This window comes from Peromyscus californicus, unplaced genomic scaffold (assembly GCF_007827085.1).
Source record: "Peromyscus californicus insignis strain IS unplaced genomic scaffold, ASM782708v3 Scaffold_22__1_contigs__length_63687245, whole genome shotgun sequence".
NCBI classification, from domain to species: Eukaryota; Metazoa; Chordata; class Mammalia; order Rodentia; family Cricetidae; genus Peromyscus; species Peromyscus californicus.
Window position 1 is genome coordinate 60,374,579 of NW_026294525.1, and position 22,517 is coordinate 60,397,095.

General features: G+C 39.6%; 1 protein-coding gene across 3 annotated transcripts in view; it reads left to right on the forward strand.

Moving 5' to 3' along the window:
* The window catches only part of Wasf1 (WASP family member 1), a 54,957-nt gene extending 37,796 nt beyond the window's left edge, over positions 1–17,161 (forward strand). For 2 of the 3 annotated variants that reach the window (XM_052751478.1, XM_052751479.1), the window contains exons 2-9: positions 920–1,080; positions 4,906–5,040; positions 8,837–8,990; positions 10,289–10,406; positions 11,505–11,677; positions 12,938–13,117; positions 14,612–15,240; positions 16,299–17,161. In XM_052751478.1, coding sequence (XP_052607438.1) covers positions 948–1,080; positions 4,906–5,040; positions 8,837–8,990; positions 10,289–10,406; positions 11,505–11,677; positions 12,938–13,117; positions 14,612–15,240; positions 16,299–16,456 — 1,680 coding nt within the window. In that variant the 5' untranslated portion in view covers positions 920–947 and the 3' untranslated portion in view covers positions 16,457–17,161. The remainder of the gene's footprint in view (positions 1–919; positions 1,081–4,905; positions 5,041–8,836; positions 8,991–10,288; positions 10,407–11,504; positions 11,678–12,937; positions 13,118–14,611; positions 15,241–16,298) is intronic. The other variant, XM_052751480.1, reaches the window with a different exon arrangement.
* The last annotated feature ends 5,356 nt before the right edge of the window (positions 17,162–22,517 follow it).

Sequence of the window (22,517 nt, forward strand, 5' to 3'; positions counted from 1 at the left end):
CTCATTTGTGGTCCTAAGCTGACCTTTGCTGAGTCTTTCCAGCACGGGCACTAGTGGCATGTCTAGCTGGCTGTTTGGTCTTTTAGTGCACTTAGGTTATATTTGAATTTCGTTTTCAGCGTTATCTTCTTTTGTTGGTATTGGCTGCTCTTTCGTCTCTGTCGACTCCCCTTTCCAGGCATCCATTGTGTAAAAGTGTGTGGGGGTTTAGAATGACAGGCAAGAAGGCATCACAGTGAAAAGCTTTGCTGTCTGTGAGTGCATAACACACACACAGTGCAACAAACTGACTTTGGTTGGTCACCCTGATCACGGGGCATCTCATGGTGACTGATTTGAACCCACACTGCGCGTAATGACGCTTGAGTGTATACATTCATAGTTGACATTTTCTGGTCGGTGAAAGTTGAACCGCAGTGTTGGGAGACATGTTGTTTAACCCTTGCTTGCTGAATTTGTGCACATGGGGATCCTTCAGGTGAGGACAGACTGCAGTTCAAAGAAGCAGAACTTTTTGATAATTAAAGATTTGGTAGGTTTGATGAGATTTCAGGTGGTGAACTGTTGAGCACAGCTGGTACATGTAGAAATATAAACTTGATGGTGCTTTCTCAGCTTTTTCAGACTTCCTTAGCGAGGATCTCTTACACGAGTCACATAGTACAAATCTCTACCTGCGCTAAATAACAATGGTGTGAATTCCCCAGGGGCAGCTGATACTGAAAATTTACAAGAATGCTGTGTGTGTGTGTGTGCGCGCGCATGTGTGTACTAGTAATTGCAAAGAAATAGTTAACAAATAAGTTTGGCTTTGGATGAGGTGGCTCTCTTTTGTCTTCATACGGTGTATAACTTCAGTCTTAAATGTGCCATTGTGTGTTACAGCTATAATACAGGTTTCTCTTTCTGTTTCTCACAGGTGAGCTGGTACAGCGGTTGATCTCAAGATGCCACTAGTGAAAAGAAACATTGATCCTAGGCACTTGTGCCACACAGCGCTGCCCAGGGGCATTAAGAATGAACTGGAATGTGTAACCAACATTTCCCTGGCAAATATAATTAGACAACTGAGTAGCCTAAGTAAGCATTTATATCAGTTTAAACATTGCAAACCAGAATTTGCTTTAGACTTAGAGTGTTAAGAAAATGTACTTATGATTTAGGAGGGATGCTTCATAGAAAGATTTTAATGTTAAATGAGAATTTTAGTCACTTTATATAAAATCAATGAGTTTAAATGGTAATTTCTTCTTCCTGTTAACAGAATCTCTCAAATCAGTATCACATGGAGATTAGAATTATTGAGATTGATGGGGAACTGTGATTTGATCTCAGAAGATAGAGCCAGGATCGGACTTTGCTTGGTTGTTACTTCTGTTTACTATTTCTGCAGAGTTCGATTGTTCCCATTTTGGGACTTTAGGATCTCTTTTTAAATATATTGTATTAATATAAGGAAATATCTTCATATAATGAAAGGTATAGAGAGCAAGGACAGTGATAGCAGTAGGCTAGTAATGTGACTTGTGTAAGGGATGCCAGAATATGTGACCAAGAGTCTAAAACACACCGTGATGTGAAACGGCAAGAGACCTCGGATTCTGGCAGGCAAACAAACAAAAAACAAAATAGCTCCTGACAATTCTGAGTTTTCCGTCTTACCCCCGATAGTGCAAAAACTGCTTGTGAACACATCAGTGAAAGTAAACTACAGTGCTTCGTGTGGTTTAGGGACGTCCCCTGGCTTCTCAATGCACATACATCCCCCATTAACATTTTATGTTTTCCTTTTAGAAAGTAAGTAATAATTACTATCTTTGTAATAGAGAATTAATGAAAATTTAAAATTCACTTTATAAATTTCTTCTGTTTTGTTGTCTCTTAACCATGGTGGTTCTGATTTCCTCAAAGGTGTCTTTTACTCTCGCCCTTCCTGTGGTTTTTCCCTTGTGAACAGTTTACACTGCCGGGTTGACTAGTTTTTGTTCTCATGTGTAAATAATTTGACAGACAGTGTATTATTCCATTTCCTGTTGCTATAACAAAATACTTGAATCTGGATACTACAAAGAAAATTTATTTAGGTCACACCTTTTAAAGTTGAAAGTTAAGTTTGAGCAGCCTTCTGCTCAGCCTCTGGTGAGGGTCCGCTTGGTTGTGTCACAGTGTGATGGAGAAACAGAGGGTACCCGCTAGCTGAAGAAGAGGTTGCTAACATGCAGAGCCTCTTCAGAACCAATCCAGTCTAGGAGAACAGTATTAGAGCCTTCTGATAGATGTCTCCATGACTTGATCATCTTGTCCTAGTCCCCAATTTGTAATGTTCCACCATCTCAGTGCTACTAGACCAAAGGCCAGGCTTCCTGCACATGAACCTCTAGGGAACCACAATCTGTCTAGACCATAGAGTCTAGGCGGGTGATTAGGCTAGAAAATAGGAGAGGGGATAGGTGTAGTGCATTTGTAAGACAAAGCAAGTAGACAGACATCGGACAGATCAAGTTGAACAGTCTGTTTAATGTTAAAAGTTTGTGGCTGTTGTCCCAAAATAACATCTCCTTCTTTAGTTGAAGAATCTCAAATATTATAAGTATAGAAACCATTCTGAATAGAATGCACAGGCATATGTAATTAACGTTTGAATGAACTGTAGATGCAGGAAGTATTTTAAAAAGCCTATCATAGGTGAGTTATGATTTAAGGCGCCCTCCTATTTGAAGTTTGGATTGAATTGGATCTTTTTTTTTTTTTTTTTTTTTTTTTTTTTTTTTGGTTTTTTCGAGACAGGGTTTCTCTGTGTAGCTTTGCGCCTTTTCCTGGAACTCACTTGGTAGCCCAGGCTGGCCTCGAACTCACAGAGATCCGCCTGGCTCTGCCTCCCGAGTGCTGGGATTAAAGGCGTGCGCCACCACCGCCCGGCTGAATTGGATCTTTAAAGAGTGCGATATTTTGAAAAGAAGACTAGAGGCAAAAATCACGTGTTCACAGAGAGAAGTGAAGTGACCTGACTTTGGCAAATGTGGTGAAGTCTGCCTGGAGGACAGAATATTAGATGAGAGGCTTCGGGCTCACTTTCATAGATGACAGCATGGTAGAGCGCATAGATGATGGCGTGGTCTAATCTAAGCATAGTTGAACTTCATGTAGGTTTCACATTGAAACTACTACCTCTTTCGGGAGGGGAAGGGAGGTAGATAGGAAATGTAAGGAATATAAAGAGAATGGATGGGATTCTGGCAGCTAAAGTGTTGAGCATTTAAACTTCTGGGAGAGAATGTCATAGACTCTTTAAAACTGTTGAAAAGCTATAGACCGTTTCTCCAGAAAAATCAAAATATATATGTCGTATAGTTAGGTTTTCTGTTTCTGTGATAAAACACCATGGTCATAAACAACTTTGGGGATGAAAAAATTTATTTCAACTTGCATCTCTGATACCACACTCCATCCATCACTCAAGGCAGGAACCTGGGGGCAGGAATTGATGCAGAGGCCATCGAAGAATTGCTCCCCTCTGCTTGCTGAGCCTGCTTTTTTTAGCTCCTAGGGGTGACACCACCCATTGTGTGGCACCCCCCTATCAATCATCAATCAAGAAAGCGCCCCATGGGCCAGTCTGGGTGGGGCCAATCTGGTGGAGACATTTCCGTAATCGAGGCTCCCTCTTTCCACATGACTAGCTTGTGTCAAGCTAACGTAAAACTAGCCAGCGCAGCATCTAAAAACCTGCTTATAATTTTAGGCATGTGTAAACTATAAAAAGGTCCTTGTTTTAAACTGATCTCTTTTAGAGATGAAGTAGTAATTTTCATCTGTGTCCCTGACATTTGTATTTATAGCCCATTTGTAACGCTTCTCTTACCTGCCAGGAAACTGTCTGGAAACACCTTGAACACTGCCCCACACCCACGGTCAGCTGCTTTCTCTGCTCCAGGCTCTTACACTACTGTTGTGAATCGTATTTGTGCCAGGTTACTACCAGGCCTCTTGTTGTCTGTGTCTTCTTTCCTTAAAACTTCTTTTTGAGATAGTTAGTTATTATTTATTACCTATATTTATGTATGTATAACTATAACTATAATATAATTACACACAATATATTTTATGTGTTATTTATTATATATTATTCTTATTTGACAGCTGAAGGAATTGATAGCAGCGCCTCACTGTGAATGAAGGAAAGAGTTGAACCTACTCTGCTTTTCAATTGCTTTTCATATTTGTTTAAATATCATCCTCTTTTTAAAATTGGTGAAGTACAGAGGATTTCTGGTCATCTTTGGCTTCTAGTTTTTGGTAATAAGGGATATACATGACTAGAAAAGTTGAGGAATGTAGCTTTTTGATGATTTTTAAAAGCAATTATACTAAGAGAAGGTCAAATGTCTCTCATAAGTGTTGGTTCTGTGTTTCCTGAGACAGTAACTAGTCTTGTATTCTGCTCTCTGGCTTGAAATCCGGCTCTAGCAGAGTCTGTGTACAAACACTGATTACGGAGTGAAAAAATTTTTTTGTATGTGTTTTTACATAATGGTCTTCCCTAACCCTCATCTGAAAGTTAAGTATAAAACATTTAAAGTCTTCCCATTTCAGACACAAGTCACCAAGCAGAATGTAATAGGGCAGGGTTTAGAGTCAGTTTCCCCAGACACACACACACACACACACACACACACACACACACACACACACACCTGCCTCCACCGCCCTCGTATTGCTGGGTAATATTAGGATGGGGTTTCAAGTGTAAAGCAGTTCCAGATGAATGCCCTGTGTAACAGGAATTGACCTGCTTCTTATGAATGCAGTTCCAGATGAATGCCCTAAGTGACAGGGGTTAACCTGCTTCTTGTGAATGAGTGATCACAGCTGCATTACACTGTGGTGTGTTTCATTTTTGCTTAGGTAAGTATGCTGAAGACATATTTGGAGAATTATTCAATGAAGCACATAGTTTTTCCTTCAGAGTTAACTCGTTACAAGAACGTGTGGATCGTTTGTCTGTTAGCGTCACACAGCTTGACCCTAAAGAAGAAGAACGTAAGTTTACTCTGTGTGTATTTTCTTTACATTGTATTAAAACAGGAGATGAGTGTGTTTGTGAATAGTGTTAATATGGATTTATTACAGTCACCCCTTGACCTTTCCTGTCTGTGTGGAAATAAATCAGTGTATTATCTAAGAGCTGTCAGCTTGGCTTCCATTGCTACTTTTAAAAATAGCCTTTTTGGGAATACTATTTATTTCTTGACTTCAGACTTTCTTCAGTTCTTTCTCCCTTACTTTTTGTGTGCTTTTTGTCTGAGAAACTAAAATTATTTGAAAAGTGTCTGAAATCTTAAGGTTTCATGTCACTTCTTTAACTGTGCCTTTGTGTATGTATTGCTAAACTATGACTTTGATATTTAATTGACTGCTGCTACTGTCTGCTCTAAATGACCATTCCCCAAACAAATTGTTCTATGCCAAGAATAAAATGGAGATACAAGGTTTTTTTTAAAAACCACATTGTTATTTATTAATGGTAGAACTGCCCAGCTTCTATAGATACCTTGCATGTTAACTTTTTAATGCCTTGAAACACTGATTATTCTTTTGCATTTTGTTGTTGAGTGGTTTTTTTTTTTTTTTTTTGAGAAGAGGTTTCTCTGTGTAGACCTGGCTATCTGGAACTCACTCTGTAGATAAGGCTGGCCTTGAACTCAGAGCTGTACCTGTCACTTCCTCTTGAGTGCTGGGATCAAAGGCGTGCACCATCACTGCCTGGATTGTTTGCTTTTTTTATTCATAAAAAGAAATGAAACTGAGAATATAAATTTCATTCATATACTATAGAGAATTGTTTCATGATATTGTACTCATCAGATTTTTTGCTGAGTAACACTTTTAGTATAAATTCAAGTTATAGATCCAAATTTAAACAATGAAAACATTAAAGAATATTTTTAAAGCAAAGAGTAGAGTGTTAGGGTGAATATCTTGATTGAACAACTCCTTTTGGCATTAATGTAATAAGTATTTATTACTCTTAATGTACATTATTCATTAAAATTGAGATACAGTTCAGCAAGGTCTTTTTAACGTATTTAACCAAGTTTTATAACTGCAGTCAATTTTAGAATATTTTTAGCACTCCATAAAAAGGCCCCACTCTACATTCCTTCTCCCACCCTGCCTGTGTCTTATCCTAATCTGCTGTATCAGTGGACTTTCCTATTCTGGGCATGTCATTTGAGTGAACGACATAGTCAGTGGTCTTGTGACCAGTGTCTTCCACTTTGTTCTTAAGATCTGTGTGTGTTTCTCTGGTGACTAAGGATACTGAGCTTAGAGCCCTGTGTATATTTTCTTGGAGAAATACCCATTCAGTTCTTTGTCCCTATATGTTCTTCCTTCTATACCTCATTTTGAAATTCAATTATCTTTTTATTGTGAAGTTGTAAGAGTGTTTCTGGATTCTAGGTCCAAATCCTCTGTCACGTGTATGTTTTACGTGTAGGTTGTCTTTCTTAGAGCTTTCCTTTGAAATATAGTTGTGTACATTAATCACATTTCATGAAATTCTTGAAATATATCTAATTGTTTTTGTTGAGAAATACCTTATAACCATACATACTTTCAAGTATAATTTATATCAACATTTTCTTTTTAAATATTTAGTTACAAATGTATGCCATGTAATAATTCCTATATAAATTTCATTTTTATATATAACAAAAATTAACATTTAATTTCAAAATGCTATTACTTTTTAAATATAGCATTTATTGATTTTCTTCCTTGGCAGTTTGATGCATGTATATATTGCATTCTGGTTGCTCTCATACTTTTAAATGCTAATAAATGTCTTAATACGATCATTAAGTAAAAGTACTGATAATAGTAAATGACTAAAGGTGTGAGTATGTCAGAATTATTTTTTCTGTAGCTCCTTCAAAATATGTGAAGCATGGAGAAGAATTCTCAATCTAAAAGCTGAACACTTAACTGTTTTGAATGTGAATAATTGGGATTGTTTGTGGAGATTTGTGATTCAATCTGGACTTTGAAATTCAGTGGAAATTCAAAGAAAATAACATTGTGAACATATAATTAAACTACACAGTGTGATAAAAGTATTTTCAATTATCTTTAAGTGGTAGCAGCCATGAAACTGCCAAGTAATTAAGAAAGTGTGTAAAAATGTTATAAAAATGTATACAATTATATTTAATTCAATTTTGTTTATGAGCATGTAGAGCTCATATAGGTAATACAAGATCTTGTCAAGTGGAAGGGACATTGTCATTGTCACAGTGGGGTGTTTTTCAGTAAGCTGTGACAGAGAAGAGTTGAAGACAGAGAAGGACTGACTAGTTTGCATGCTTTTGATGTCCTTTACCGGATGGCTTTTGGATGGCTTTTGGCGTCCATTGGCAGCTCTGGTTTGGTTGCAGGTTAAGTTGCTGAGTCGAGGGAGGGAGCAGCAACAATCGCCTGAAAACAGTATGCGATCGTGGGAAGAGTTAGCCTCCAGACCAGATCTGTTTCTGTTCTGCTGGGCTGCTTGGCCACGTTTGCTGAGCCTGTTGTGTGTTTTCCAGCTTTGGCTGTTTGTATTTAAAGATGGAAAAGCAGTTCTGGTCTCACTGAAAAATGGAAAGGGTGAATGAAACGAGTTTAGTGAAAGCATGCATCACACACAGTGTTTACTCATTGAGTACCTGCTGACCCACTCTCCGATGACAGCAGGAAAGCCTTTTCTTTTCCTACTACCCCTGAATTGTATTCTCATGTTTACAAATTCGTCACAAGTTGGGGGTGTGGACTTGTTGAAGATGCAGTTACACTGTGACCACAGTGTAGACCAGGCCCATTGCTCTGCCTGTGCCATACAGACCCAGTTGTTCACAAACTTTACTTGGAAGAAATGATCCTGTATTTTAGGGGAAATGGTGGAAAATTGTGATTGCTTACTGGCATTGCTGTGGTATACAACATTTGTATGCTTAAGGTCATGCATACTCAATATATAAGATACCTTCTTCTTTTGTTTCTAGTTTGTTTTGTGATAGAATCTCCCTCTATAAACTAGACTGTCTTGGAACTTGTGGCAAATCTCCTGCCTTCACCTCCCAAGTGCTCGGAGCCATCATGCCAGCTTTACCCGGCTTTTTAATGTGAAGAAATCACTCTAAATGTCAAAACTACAGTTTTGATGTATTTCTTATTTTAATATGCAGGACACTACAAAAGTAAATGAAATTAGCTTTAAGTCATCATGTATGCCGTTGTGCTATACCAATAACTGGGGGTACTAATGTACAAGAAAGTCTTAAGTCTTCAAAAATTTATGGTGAGGTAGAAATCATTATAGTACAAATAAAAGGAGTAAGGTCAAAACTAATATAGATCACCCACATGTCATATTTATAGTATACATAGCAAGAAGTCAACACTGTGTTTAACCTAGAATGCCACTAGATATTAGTTCCTTCAGCTGATGAGGAATAAAAGTAGATGGGAAAAGGTGACAGAAAAAAGGAAAAGTGTTTAAGTTGGGTGGGGGTGGGCAAGAATAGCCAGCAAAGGAAAAGAAATACTGGAAATGTGTCATTAGGACCCTCTGGGCTTGAGAAACCGAAAGTTGTGTTCAGAACTCACCTGGAAGATCAGGCAGAGAATGATCAGGATATATAATGACAGACTATTTAGAATGACTCCTGGTTAATGAAATCACTAAAGGCACACAACCTGTTGTGGCATACTAGCTTTGAAATAAATAATGCAGTATTGATAATGTCATTCAGCTGAGTTGTCTTAGGAAAATAAAATGAAGTTGTGATTTTTGTTTTAGTATCTTTGCAAGATATAACGATGAGAAAAGCTTTCCGAAGTTCTACAATTCAAGATCAGCAGCTTTTCGACCGCAAGACTTTGCCTATCCCATTGCAGGAGACATATGATGTGTGTGAGCAACCTCCGCCACTCAATATACTCACTCCTTACAGGTCAGTAGAGTAGTACATTAAAAACCCTTGTGTCTCTCTCATGCTTGAGATTGAGATGCTTGATTCACACACAGTTTGAATCTCACTTGGTTCTAGCCCACAGAATGGCCTCTCTACCTGTTGCTTTCAGAAAACCTTTTAAATTTATTCAGTAGACGAGCTTCACAGGCTCTGACATACAAAAGACAGGACCTGTTCAAGTAATTATTATGAAGAGCCACTAGCAAAGTGATTGATTACCATGGAATTGGGTCAATAAAGTTGTCATTGTCTTTCTAATTTAATTTTTAGTCATAGGGAAATGAAGCTAACAATTCCACAATACTGACAAACATCATTGTTGCAGTCTATCTGATCTTGATATGTGTATCTTCACTTTCTGAATAATGAATATGTAGTTTTTTTTAATACTTTCCACCAATGAAGTCTGGAATTAGTATTTCATGGGAATTCTTTCACAGGACCACTTACTCCAGTGAAGTCCAGAATTAGTGTTTCTTGGGAATTCTTTCACAGGACCACTTATTCAAGTGATGTCTCGAATTAGTGTTTCTTGGGAATTCTTTCACAGGACCACTTACTCCAGTGATGTCTCGAATTAGTGTCTCTTGGGAATTCTTTTACAGGATTTGTTAAATAGGCAATTTGAGATGTACAACACATATCCTGAAAAAAATGATTCTGGAATTGTTATTTGAAGCTGTAGTTCAGTAGGCAGGTTGACAGATGTAAGTGAATGCTAACATTGAACTGAAAATTAAGAGACATCTTTTGGACTTAATAGAATACTAACTTGGTTAGAATACTGCTGGAAATGGTAGAGGTTCTCTTCTAAGTGACACTCCTGCTTTCCAGACTTGGGTTTTCAGCAGAACTATTTCTAATTATCGACTTTTCTCAAAGGACTTAGAAAATTCCGTATTCAGCAAAAGTGGGCTTTAATGTTGAACAGAAGTATCAACTCTGAAAAGCCCTGCTTTTTCATTTTCCATTGTTTCATTTCTGATTTATATTTTTAAAAAATGTATTGCTACAATGCTTTATTTTGGCAATATTTATTCATTTTGAGACATGATCTCCTTATGCAGTCTAGAATAGCCTTGAACTTGTGTCCCTCTTCCCTTGAGTGCCAAGACCACTGACATGCACCATGGCTGGGAGACAGTATTGTAGCACATGCTATGTGTCACAGTGCTGTGTAATGGACTGTGATATGAGGGGAAGCACATTTGGGTGACAAGTTTGTCTGATTGTTCCTGTCTTAACCTAATACATGGCGTTGGCATACTGTATTTCAGGGACGATGGGAAGGAAGGGCTGAAATTTTATACCAATCCTTCGTATTTCTTTGATCTGTGGAAAGAAAAGATGTTGCAAGATACAGAGGATAAGCGGAAGGAAAAGAGAAAGCAGAAGGTATTAAAGAGGTTTAAGAGCTTGGAGTTCTGTATTCATGTGTTGTTGCACACGGGAGACTATTAACCTACACTTTGACAGTCTTGTCTCATGGGGTCCATGCATTGAAGTCCTTAACTGCACAGATCACAGGAATATTGTGTAGATGTGAGTGAAGGCCGTAAATTACGCCACACCGTGTGTCCCAACTGTTGTCAGCAGGTTGTTGTATTCTCACCAAGTTCCCGTTACCAGTCTGTTGTGCTGCCATTTTCCACTTTCTGGTAAAATTTTCCTGAATCTGCTCTATTTCATACTGATATTTAAAGTACATAGAAGGAAGGAACAAGTTTTTTGGCACAGGAGAGGCACAGGCTGTCTTCATCATGCCTTTGTCTATCTCTACTTTCCTCAGTCCCCGTAACACCCTCTTGTTACATTCTTACGTGCTGGACAGTGCCCTGGTGTTCTAGCTGGAGTCTGCAGACTGGTGACTGGCAAGCCAGAGTGCTCCTGAACACAGGTTTTGTTTGCTAAGCACAGGGGTTTTTAAACTTTGTTTGAATAGAATTCCTTCACTGGCCATGCCTGTCTAATTCACAGCGTGCCCCATCTTACACCTGACAGACTTCATTCATGTATGTGGCCTGCCTTGTCCCTTTGGACGTTGGTTGTACCTTCTCCAGGCCTTTCTGTTGCTCTCCCCTGACTGTGCTTTCTGGCATGTCCCATACAGACAGTTTAGTGTCTTGGTTATTGACTAGGGGTAGATAGTTCCGTCCATGGTAAAACCTTGAGACTTATTAATAGTAGGTATGGGAGTAAGGGTTAGTGACTTTTCTATATTCAGAGGGTTTCTGCCTAAAATCTAGGCACACCATTTTGCATCTAATCCCTTGGTTTGAAATGGAGTTACAGAACCATGGCGAGAAACTGGGATTACAGCAAACTCCGGTCAGTTTGAACTGAGTGTACCTGTGAAATGGTTCTGTGTTTTGCTCTATCATGATGACATTGCCTTTTTAAACATTGACCTTAGAATTGTATTTGGATTATTGTAGTCTCTTTTTAAGTATTTAGCATTTCACCACTTGGCTTGTGTCATTGCTTCTGTTATAGCAGAAAAATCTAGATCGTCCTCATGAACCCGAAAAAGTGCCAAGAGCACCTCATGACAGGCGGCGAGAATGGCAGAAGCTGGCCCAGGGTCCAGAACTGGCGGAAGATGATGCTGATCTCTTACATAAGCATATTGAAGTTGCTAATGGCCCAGCTTCTCATTTTGAAACAAGGTTTCTTTTATTTTGTTTTTGAATGAATGCTGAACACTGAATTTACTTACACTGTCTCTCTATCCTTCTAAGTCTTGGCTCCCAAACTGGAGTTGGAAGGCTCTGTTGTAATAGAAAAGATTTTAGCTCTGACCACTGAACCTGCAAAATCCAACCTCCTCCGGCAGGCCATTTCCATATTTGGACTTTATGTTGCCGTTTGTAGAAAGAAATGCTTATGATTTGTTTCAGCTTTTATCTGAAGATTTAACTGCCTCCAATATTTCAGGTAGACTGTGATGAATGCCATAGTAGAGTGTGTCTGGAATATTTTTGAAGTATTGATTTATCTCATGAAACTGGAGCTAAGGAGAGGTTCGGTTCTGTTCTTTCCCTGTCCCCAAATTCAGATATATCGGGGATTTCAGACAGAATTACCTACCTTCTTTTACAGACTTGTGCTAGGTCCTGTTCCTTTCTCAGTGGCCAGGGGTCCTGGCTGAGTAACATGCTATCATAACAGACACGTTTTCAAGTTTCTGTGGGAAAATTCATGTATGTATTATCATACTCATGTTATTGGAAACAAGCTTCACGTCTTCTTTTGAATAACACATAGAAAGTATTGGAGGCGTAACTGAAACTTTGAGGCCCAGTTTGAGAGAAATGTATATCTGAGAGGTTCTGCGTAGCTATATAACTAAAAGAAACTGAAAGAGTGGAAATTAAACAAACAAATCTGTAGCTGTGTGCTTCTGTTACAGTTAAACATAGGTGTTTGTCTGGCCTGTTTGCCAGTGTAAGTAGAGTAATTTGTGACATGCTCTGCACATCTGTTAATCCAGCTTTGTTCCCAGAGTGCACTGCAGTTGGTAAATACTAATCTCGCCATGCTCAGCTAAAATTTTATCTAACTCTCATGTTGCTATGTTACTTAGCTCTGTTCTCAGTTTTCTTGTCTTTTCTGTGGCCCTAGAACCAGAGAAATTTTTCTCTTGTTAGAAAACTTTTGGAAGGGGTTGGGGATTTAGCTCAGTGGTAGAGCGCAAGGCCCTGGGTTCAGTCCTCAGCTCCAGAAAAAAAAAGAAAACTTTTGGAGGCCATTAGTTTAAGAAAACAAATGTCCAAGTGGTAATAAATTCCAGTTTTTACATTTTACTTGTCAATTATTAGTTAAAAATAATTCACACAGAAATAAACTACTGGCACTCGAAAGAATAACCATTTATGTAACATTTCATTTCTCTAATAGAGACACTATTCTTTGTCTATCTCTTGAAGGCCACAGACATATGTGGATCATATGGATGGCTCTTACTCACTTTCTGCCTTGCCATTCAGTCAGATGAGTGAACTTCTGACCAGAGCTGAGGAACGGGTCTTAGTCAGACCTCATGAGCCACCTCCACCTCCACCAATGCATGGAGCAGGAGATGCAAAGCCCATACCCACCTGTATCAGGTATGTGGGGACAACCTCATAATGCTTTGTCTTAGGGACCAGTGGCCTTTTACTTTAAAGGATCAATAGTAAACATTTTGGGCTTTCTAGACAAATAGTTTCACTAGGGCGTTAGTCTGCCTTCGTTGTGGGGAAGCAGCCGGAGAATGTCCATAAGAAACTGTTTAAAAAAAAACTTGGTTCACAAAACAAGGAGCCTTTGGCCTATAAAATGTATTTGCTTTCCTCTGATTGGAGCAGGCACATTCTCCTGGGGACATTTAGATAATTGCTTTAAAGATTCGTGTTTTCATGTAATTACAGCTTTGTTAACTAGCATACCTTATACAGTTTATTAAGAAAAAATGAATTTTTACAGTGTGGTTAGGGTCTAAAATATGGAGGCCAAATATATTAGTTTGATATTAAGAAAAATATTTTAGTAACTTCAAAGAGAACAGAAAGTTTCTTGTAGCAATATTTCAGTGAAGCTATTTTGAACGTTAATGTGGTCAGTTATCCACCTTAGACATTTTTAACATAGGTATATTAAAGAAGTTTTCTAACAGAGAAATACAGCCAGCTTTACCATTTTTAGTTTAAAATAGAACAAACCACAAAAACCTCAGATCACTAACTTAGGAAGAAAAAAAGGGCTGTAAATTTCCTTTTGTGGTTTTTAATGAGCTGGCATTGGCTTCACTGAAATGACATACAATGAGCCTTAACAGCTTCAGTATGAATGCACCGTCATCACATTAGCCAAATACTGCTGTGAGTGTGAGTACAGCAACTGCAGTGTGGTAAGTGTGAATGCACCGTCATCACATTAGCCAAATACTGCTGTGAGTGTGAGTACAGCGACCGCAGTGTGGTAAGTGTGAATGCACCGTCATCACATTAGCCAAATACTGCTGTGAGTGTGAGTACAGCGACAGTGGTGTGGTAAGTGTGAATGCACCGTCATCACATTAGCCAAATACTGCTGTGAGTGTGAGTACAGCGACAGTGGTGTGGTAAGTGTGAATGCACCGTCATCACATTAGCCAAATACTGCTGTGTGAGTCCAGCGACTGCAGTGTGCTAAGTGTAAATGCACCGTCATGAGTGTGAGCACAGCGACCGCGGTGTGTAAGTGTGCCTCACTACAGACTCCTATCATAATGCAGGATTGAACACTGTCGACTAAAGTAGGCAGGAAATTCCCGAGTGGATGTGAGTTACGTACAAAGTCGAGCCTGTTGAGAAAGTTAGATTATTACAAACCGAGGAGAGGGATGGCTCCGTGGTTAAGAGCACTGACTGATGTTCCAGAGGTTATTACAAACCAACACACCACCCATTAGTTTTCTTGTACACTTTTAGTTCTTATTCTTTTGAAATACTGTTAAATAAAATGTCTATAGGAACATGTTGTTGGGCCTATTGATGCAGCTCCCGGCAGTCATTTATAGTTTCTACAGTCACTTTCTTCTTGGTTTCCTGTTCAGTAACTTGTAGATTCTATCATTTCAGCTCTGCTACAGGTTTGATAGAAAATCGCCCCCAGTCGCCAGCTGCAGGCAGAACACCTGTGTTTGTGAGCCCCACCCCCCCACCTCCTCCCCCACCTCTTCCATCTGCCTTGTCAACTTCTTCATTAAGAGCCTCGATGACTTCAACTCCTCCCCCCCCAGTACCTCCCCCACCTCCACCTCCAGCCACTGCCTTGCAGGCTCCCGCAGTACCACCACCTCCAGCCCCTCTTCAGATTGCCCCTGGCGTTCTTCACCCAGCTCCTCCTCCAATTGCTCCTCCTCTAGTCCAGCCTTCTCCACCAGTAGCTAGAGCTGCCCCAGTATGTGAGACTGTACCAGTTCATCCACTCCCACAAGGGGAAGTGCAGGGGCTGCCTCCACCCCCACCACCGCCTCCTCTGCCTCCGCCTGGCATCCGGCCATCATCACCTGTCACGGTTGCAGCTCTTGCTCACCCTCCCTCTGGGCTCCATCCAGCTCCATCTACTGCCCCAGGTCCCCATGTTCCATTAATGCCCCCATCTCCTCCATCACAAGTTATACCTGCTTCTGAGCCAAAGCGTCATCCATCCACCCTACCTGTCATCAGTGACGCAAGGAGTGTACTACTGGAAGCAATACGAAAAGGTAATTGTCTCAGAGCCGTGAAAAGCATTGGAAACCTTCTAAATACTTAGGACAATGCTGTGTTCCTCATTTATAAACTTTTAGGTGACCGTGGTTTTTTACAAATGGTATTTAAGGAACAGAGCTATGTAGGACATCTATTTTAAATGACTTTCAGGAAAAATATAACATTTAACCTATTTTCATACTTAGTGGGGTTTATTAAAGTGAATGAGAAATCGAAAGCATTGGAGTTGGGAGTGGGGTTCAGTTGATAGAGTGCTTGCCTAGCATTCACAGATCCCTGGACTTGATCCCTGGTGCCGCATACGCCTGGACATAGTGGCCTACACTTGTAATCCCAGCCCTGGGGAGCTAGAGGCATGAGGGGCATCAGAAGTTCTAGGTGATTCTTGGCTGTGGTTAGTCCCATGCCAGCCTGGGCTACATGAGACTGTCTGAAAAAGAAAAGCAGAAACTTAAAGTGTTAGACTTCTGTGATACAGAAAATTTAATAAAAATTCTCCCTCTGTATATTTTTAACCTCCTCAAAATAGTATTTTCAGTGCAGAAGCTGTTTATTTGGGGTGTAATTGACATTTGTTTCTCCAGATGCCTCTAAAGGATTAAAGTTCTTCGCTTAGAAACAAGAAAGATATGTTTATTCATTTCTTATTTCCACATTTCCTAAGCAGAAGTAAGAATATAGAGAATGATAGTACCTTTCCTTCAAGGACAGGGGACAATAAGGCCACAGAAGATACATTCAGCAGTTTATTTGTCCCTAGACGTGGTAGAAGTATGTCATCTGGTTACAGATGAGCATAAGGTGCAGCAGAGCGTGATGGATAAATACAGATATCCCCAGGAATAGCTGGGGGTTCAGGATCTAATTTATAGGTGATTATGTAGCAAAAGACTTAAAGCTCAAATACAGTTCCTTCAAATTCTCTTTTAGTGGCGCTTGCTTTTTATTTTCCCATTAGTATTTCTCATACACCTTTAGTTTTAATCCATGAGGATTGTGTGTGGTTTTTGCATTCTGATTTTAAATGGTTGGTTTGGCTTCACTGTATCAGGTATTCAGCTACGAAAGGTAGAAGAGCAGCGTGAACAGGAAGCGAAGCATGAACGGATTGAAAACGATGTTGCCACCATCCTGTCTCGCCGCATTGCTGTGGAGTATAGCGATTCAGAAGATGACTCGGAGTTCGATGAAGTAGACTGGCTGGAGTAAGGAGGTTGCATTGCTCTGTATTGCAAGACTGAATGCACATGTCCTTTGTGGCGCTTGTTCTTTGAAAATGTTTGGTCATTCTAGTGTTTTGCTTCCTATTCCTCATAATGGATAACCCTTTTCCTCCATAATTTTTGATTTCTATGAAAAGTATTAGCATATATTTCAGACTAAATATTTTACAGTGGCTTATCTTTTCCCCCCCTGGAAAAATCTAATTTGGTCCAATAAACCACTAAGTATTAAGCATGGACAGCCGTTGTTAGAGTAGCAGCTTCAGTTTTTGGTATACCTTAATTGTGCACTTTGTGATTTTTTTTTTTTTTAAATTTAAAGAAAGCAACTGAGAATGAAATCTTGAAGGCAGCTGTGTCTGTTAATGAGCCTTATTCCATGTTTTGATGTTTTAAATGAAGAAACACTGCCTCGATTATATGAAAACACTCAGAAAGAACATTGAGCTCGTAGTGTTGGATTCTCTTAAGGAATGGTTAATTTTTTTGTTATCATTTTATTGTTTTAAATACTTGCCTTATTTGAGCGTTTAGCAGAACCCCTTTCCCACTTATATATTGTGTGGTACAGTTTTGCTTGCCTATAGAAGTTTAAATTTTTTCCATGTGAAATACTCAGAATAAGCATATGTGTAACTTACATAATGTGAGAATAACAATCTGATGTAATAAATGCTTCCTTTGAAAGGTTCCCGGTGTGGCTCTTTGAATGCATCTGTGGATAAGGTAGCTTCTGAATGCATAGGTAGTGTGCGAAAGAGGAACAACTTGAGCTGTGGAAGTCCTCTGAGGTTTTTACAATACAGATTGTCTCTTACGTAAGGGAACGTTGATGCCATGCTTTTCTGAAGTTGCACAGTTACATTCAGCTCCTTGTTACCTAACATTCCTCCTTACGCCTTGCCCTCTGCGTGCCTTATTGTCAGTTTATCACCAGGTGAACAGGTTGTGTAGGCATGAGTTATTTGTATTTGCGTCAATTCGAGGTGATGGGAGGCACGTTAACATCTTGACTTGCGTTAAGGATGCTAAGAGAAGCGTCTGTGACTGTGCTTGTCTGTGGTGCGGTCCAGCACTTGGAAGGCTGACATGGGTGAGAGTCTGAGGTCAGCCTGGGCTGCGTGGGAAGGTCTGGACTCAGAAGAAACAAGCTAAACTGAATGGAATTAGGGCAGGTCAGTTCCGTTGTTGTTATTTTAGGTAGCTTGAGCCTGTGTCCACATCTTGCAGTCCACTTTCCAGTTCTTCATCAAGAGGTGCCTTGTATTCCTTGACTCTGGGTCTCCGAGACTTGCAGACAAGGTGCATGTGGCTGACTGAAGTACACTAGTTCTACACCTAGGCCTCCTCCCTGATGCCTGTCCCCTCCCCCTTCCCGGTCTCCGGGCTGTCGTACAGATCAGAACCCGTGTAGAGAATGATGCCAAGGAAAGACACCGCTAAAGCAGCCCAGCCCAGGTTCACTTGCTTCTGGGCACGTTGTAAACAGGCAGACAAACTTGACCAGACACAGGAGCTCATGAACAAAAGGTGAGTGCTCATTGTCCTGCATCTAAGTTTTGAGGTGAGTTATTTCATGAAGCATTATTGGGGAAATAGGTGGTTGATTTGTAGTCACTTGCTATCATGATAATATGGGAGGTATTTAAGCAAATAACCAGTGACCTATGATTTTTGTAAAATAGAATGATGAACTAAGTTCAGCTGTAGCAATTTGATTTGTGAGTAAAAAAATTCCTAATAGTTTAAATAAAAGATTTGATTCAGTCTTTTAAATAGCTTAGTTTAGAACAGTGATTCTCAACTTTCCTAGTGCTGAGACCCTTTAATACAGTTCCTCATGTTGTGGTGACCTTCCAGCCATAAAATTATTTTCATCGCTACTGTTTTGAATCATAATTTAAAATTTGAATATCTGATATGTGACCCTTGTGAGAGGGTTGTTTGACCACTCCCCTTAAAGGGGTTGCGACCCACAGTTTAAAACGAGTTTAAAGCCATTCAAGCTCCTTTCCAGCCTTAGGAAAATACAGTATCAAATTAAAACTTAGAATATGGCAGTTTAAAGTCTGTCTTAAGTGTGATCATAATTAAAAAGTTACAACTTGCAGTTTTTTAAAAAAATCTTTGTATGTGTTTGTACATACGTATGTATGCACATGGAGTGGGGCACACGTGACGGTATACATGTGGAGGCCAAAAGTGACGTGGGGTGTCAATTGTCATCTTTCACCTTGTTTAGGAGATGGGCTCTTGCTGCTTGCCACTACATGCACCAGGTTCGCTGCCTGAAGATTAACTATTGCGGGCTGGAGAAATGGCTCAGTGGTTAAGAGCACTGACTGCTCTTCCAGAGGACCTGGGTTCAAGTCCCAGCACTCACACGGCAGCTCACAACTGTCTGTAACTCCAAGATCTGACACCCTCACACAGTCCATATACATGCAGCAAAACACCAATGCAAATAAAATAAGAATAAATAAATTATGTATAAAAAAGATTAACTATCACTAAATAACCAAAACATAATGGTGTGGGGTTTGAACAGTTAAGGGAAATACAAAAGAAAATTGATATTTTTTTTTAATAATAAAGTAGATGTGCTTATCAGTAAAGCCTAGAGGTATATATTATTATAGTTTATAGAGCCTCTTTTGTTTTTGAAAATATTTCTGGGAGATACCGTGACTGAAGAATCCAGATACAGCTTCCATTATAGAGTCAAAATACCCTTTTCGTGTAGGGTATTCAGCTCACTTTGCTAGAGAGTTCTTTTAAACAGGTTATCTGAGGTCAGCTCTATTTCCATAAGGAGAATGAAAGCTGCTGGGTGATGGCCACCTTCTTATGGCTGAACTGTTCTCCATATCCAACAGGGCTATCCAAAAGCATAGATGAGTGTATGTTGTGGGCACCCATTCTCCACCGTGTCACCAGATCCAGCCGACAGTTTTTGGTTAACCTGCTTGAGACTTTCAGCTCCCCTTTGGCATCTGTGAGCTCTTCTTTTCTTCTTCCCAGGAATGGTGAGTCAGAGGTGGGGAGAAATGCTCCCTTGCAATAGTGATGTTGGGATGAAGTGCAGCCATTACCTCTAGAGGGAAAGGTTGTTTCTCTTTAGCTGTCCTAAGTGAGGGATATCCACTAGCTTCAGGCTTAAAAGCCATGTTTAGCCGCCACCATGGTCCTCCATAGCTCGTAATAACGTGAGCAGATGAGCTGAATCCCAGAGACAAAACAATTAATTTGGGTTGTGCTGCATGAATTAAGAAGTGCCTCCTGTGGTCTTACTTTTGGAAAGTCCTACCCTTGCTTGCACATCCTCTCACATCATATTTTCATGAAGTCTCTCTGGACACCACAACTGAAACTATATTCCTTTTTTAATTTCTCTGGTTCTTTCACGGCAGGCTTTCCTCAACAAATACTCATCCCACTTCGCATCACAGTTACTACCTTTTTGAAATTGCCAAATAGATACTCACAAGACAGCTGGGCGCTTATAGGCAACTCCAGAAGTAGTGTTAGAAGCAATTTCAGAAATGCCTTCTCTTTTGTTCTGTCTCCTAGGATTCTTAAAATACTCCCTCCTGTGGAAATGTCTATCTCTGTTAATCTCAGTAAGAGTTGATGGGAAGCTAGCCTTGCTATCATCAGTTTGTGTGTGTGTTTCTGTGTGTTCCTGTGTGTGTGTCTTTCTGTGTATTCCAGTAAATAGAAAGTGTAGGAGTGCCTTCTGGCCAAAAGCAGACAATCATTAATATTTCTGAAGTCTTTTTTTTTTTCCTTAGTGTAGAAAGCAAAATTGTGTTTTAATGGGAATTCTCATGACTTACTTTCAAAGTAGAACTTTAACTTTGCCCTCAGTAAACATGGCACTGGTGTTTATTTATTTATTTATTTATTTTTATTTTTAGTCTACTTCATTTTTATTTTTTCCAAGATTAATTTTTTATGTCTGTGGGTGTTTGGCCTGTAGTTCTGTATGTATATCATGTGTGTGCGTGGTGCCCACAGAGGCCAGAAGAGGTCGTTGGATCCCCTGGAACTAGAGTTACAATTGTGAGCTGGTCTGTGGATGCTGGGAACTGAACCTGGATCTTCTGCAAGAGCTTCAGGTGCTATCTCTCCAACTAAAACTACTAAGCCATCTCTCCAACCTACATTACGTTTTTCTCTTGATACCAGCTGTTTTAAAAACCTTCTTCCTAAAGTGAAGTAACTATAAGATAAATTATTTCAAGCTTCTAAATAGTTAAAGAAATTTGTTTTTTAGTCCATCATCTCTGTTAAATACACTTGATAAGAGCTGCATATATACCAGTTCTAAAAGAAGATGCTCATTGTGCAAATCAGGATTGAAAGATAGTGTTTCTGTGTTGAACTAATAAAATGCAAATTAGGGAATTTCTTAGTTGGATATAAATAATTGTAGTTAATTAAAGGCAACTTACTGAAGCCAAGCAGAATGCATAGGCCCTTGTAATACATATAATGCACCCCCATTTATTCACTGCTGTATGAAGAACACATTTATTTATGTTCTCCATGACCGGACTGTAGAATGCAAGTAATTGCTGCCCCTTTTCAAGCCTGCCAGCCAGGCTCTGAGTGAAGAATGAATACAGCCTTGAATGGGCATTTGATACACTTTTTTTAAAGGCTAGTTATCAATACCTTTTTCTTATTATTGTAAGGCCAGCTGCTCTGGCTTTTTCTACTTTAAGGGGAAACACACACACACACACACACACATACACACACACACAACTGAGCATGTGTTGAAGTCTTTTTGGGGGTATATATGCTCTCTTATTTGTAAACGTGAAATGATTTTGAAGATTTTATTGTGTGTGCATGTGTATCCTTAGGGGATTCTGTGTGTGTTATACTTAAAAGACTTCCTGATAATTTTCTTGTTCATCCATCCTGCCTCTAGGCTACCTTTTCTAATACTATCTTTGATATGGAACACAGATAATTTCATGACTAATAAAATTCCCCATCTACCTCTCTGACCTGAAACAACAAAAAGGACACAAGACTTATTCAATCACAGTATGTTTTCGATTTTAACATCTTCCAGTGTTCCTTACTGTATATTTTATTTGTATTCATGAAAGACATGAAGTATACTTCTAACTTGAATGGAAATACATAGGAAATACTTAGACCGCTCTAAAAGGAGCACATCTTCCTGTGAGAGATGTTTTATTTTTATTTATTTTTCTATTTATTTTTATTCTATTTCTATTTATTGAGCGACTTTTATTTTTATGCCTTTGGGGTTGATGCCTGGGTACCAGGGCCGCAACAGTGAATAGACAGAGCCCTCCTTTCTGAGCGTACAGATAAGTTCACAAAGCACAGTGAACATTCTATTAGGGAAGCTTACAGTACAGAGACTGTGTTAGTCACTTTTCAATTACTGTGACAGAACACCATGACCAAGACAACTTAGAGAAGAGTGTATTGGGGTCTTCTGTCTCAGAGGGTGAGACCATGACCATTGGCAGTGAATGTGTCCTCTGGAAGACAAGGCGTGGTGTTGGGGCATAGCTGAAGCTTGGATCCTGATATATAAGCATAAGGCAGAGAGAGAGCAAGACTGGGAATGCGGTGCACTTTGGAAACCTCAAAGCCCACTCCAGCGACACACCTCCTCCAATGAGGCCACACCTCTTGATCCTTCCCAAACAGTTTCATCAAGGGAAGACTTGAGTATTCAAACATATGAGCCTGTGGGCACCATTCTCATTCAAACCACCACATTCCACTCCTTGGCCACTTACAGGCCCGAAGCCATATAACGCAAAATGCACTTTGTCCAACTTCAAAAGTTCCCGTAGTCTTTCACAGTCTCAGTATAGTTTAAAAATCCAGTCTCTTCTGAGACTCAAGGCAGTCTCTTAATTATAACCCCCTGTAAAATAAAGCAGATCACATACTTTGTCCAATGTGGCACAGAATATACATTACCATTCCAAAAGAAGGAAATAGGACATAGTGAGGAAATCCTGGATCAAAGCAAGACTGAAGCCCAGCAG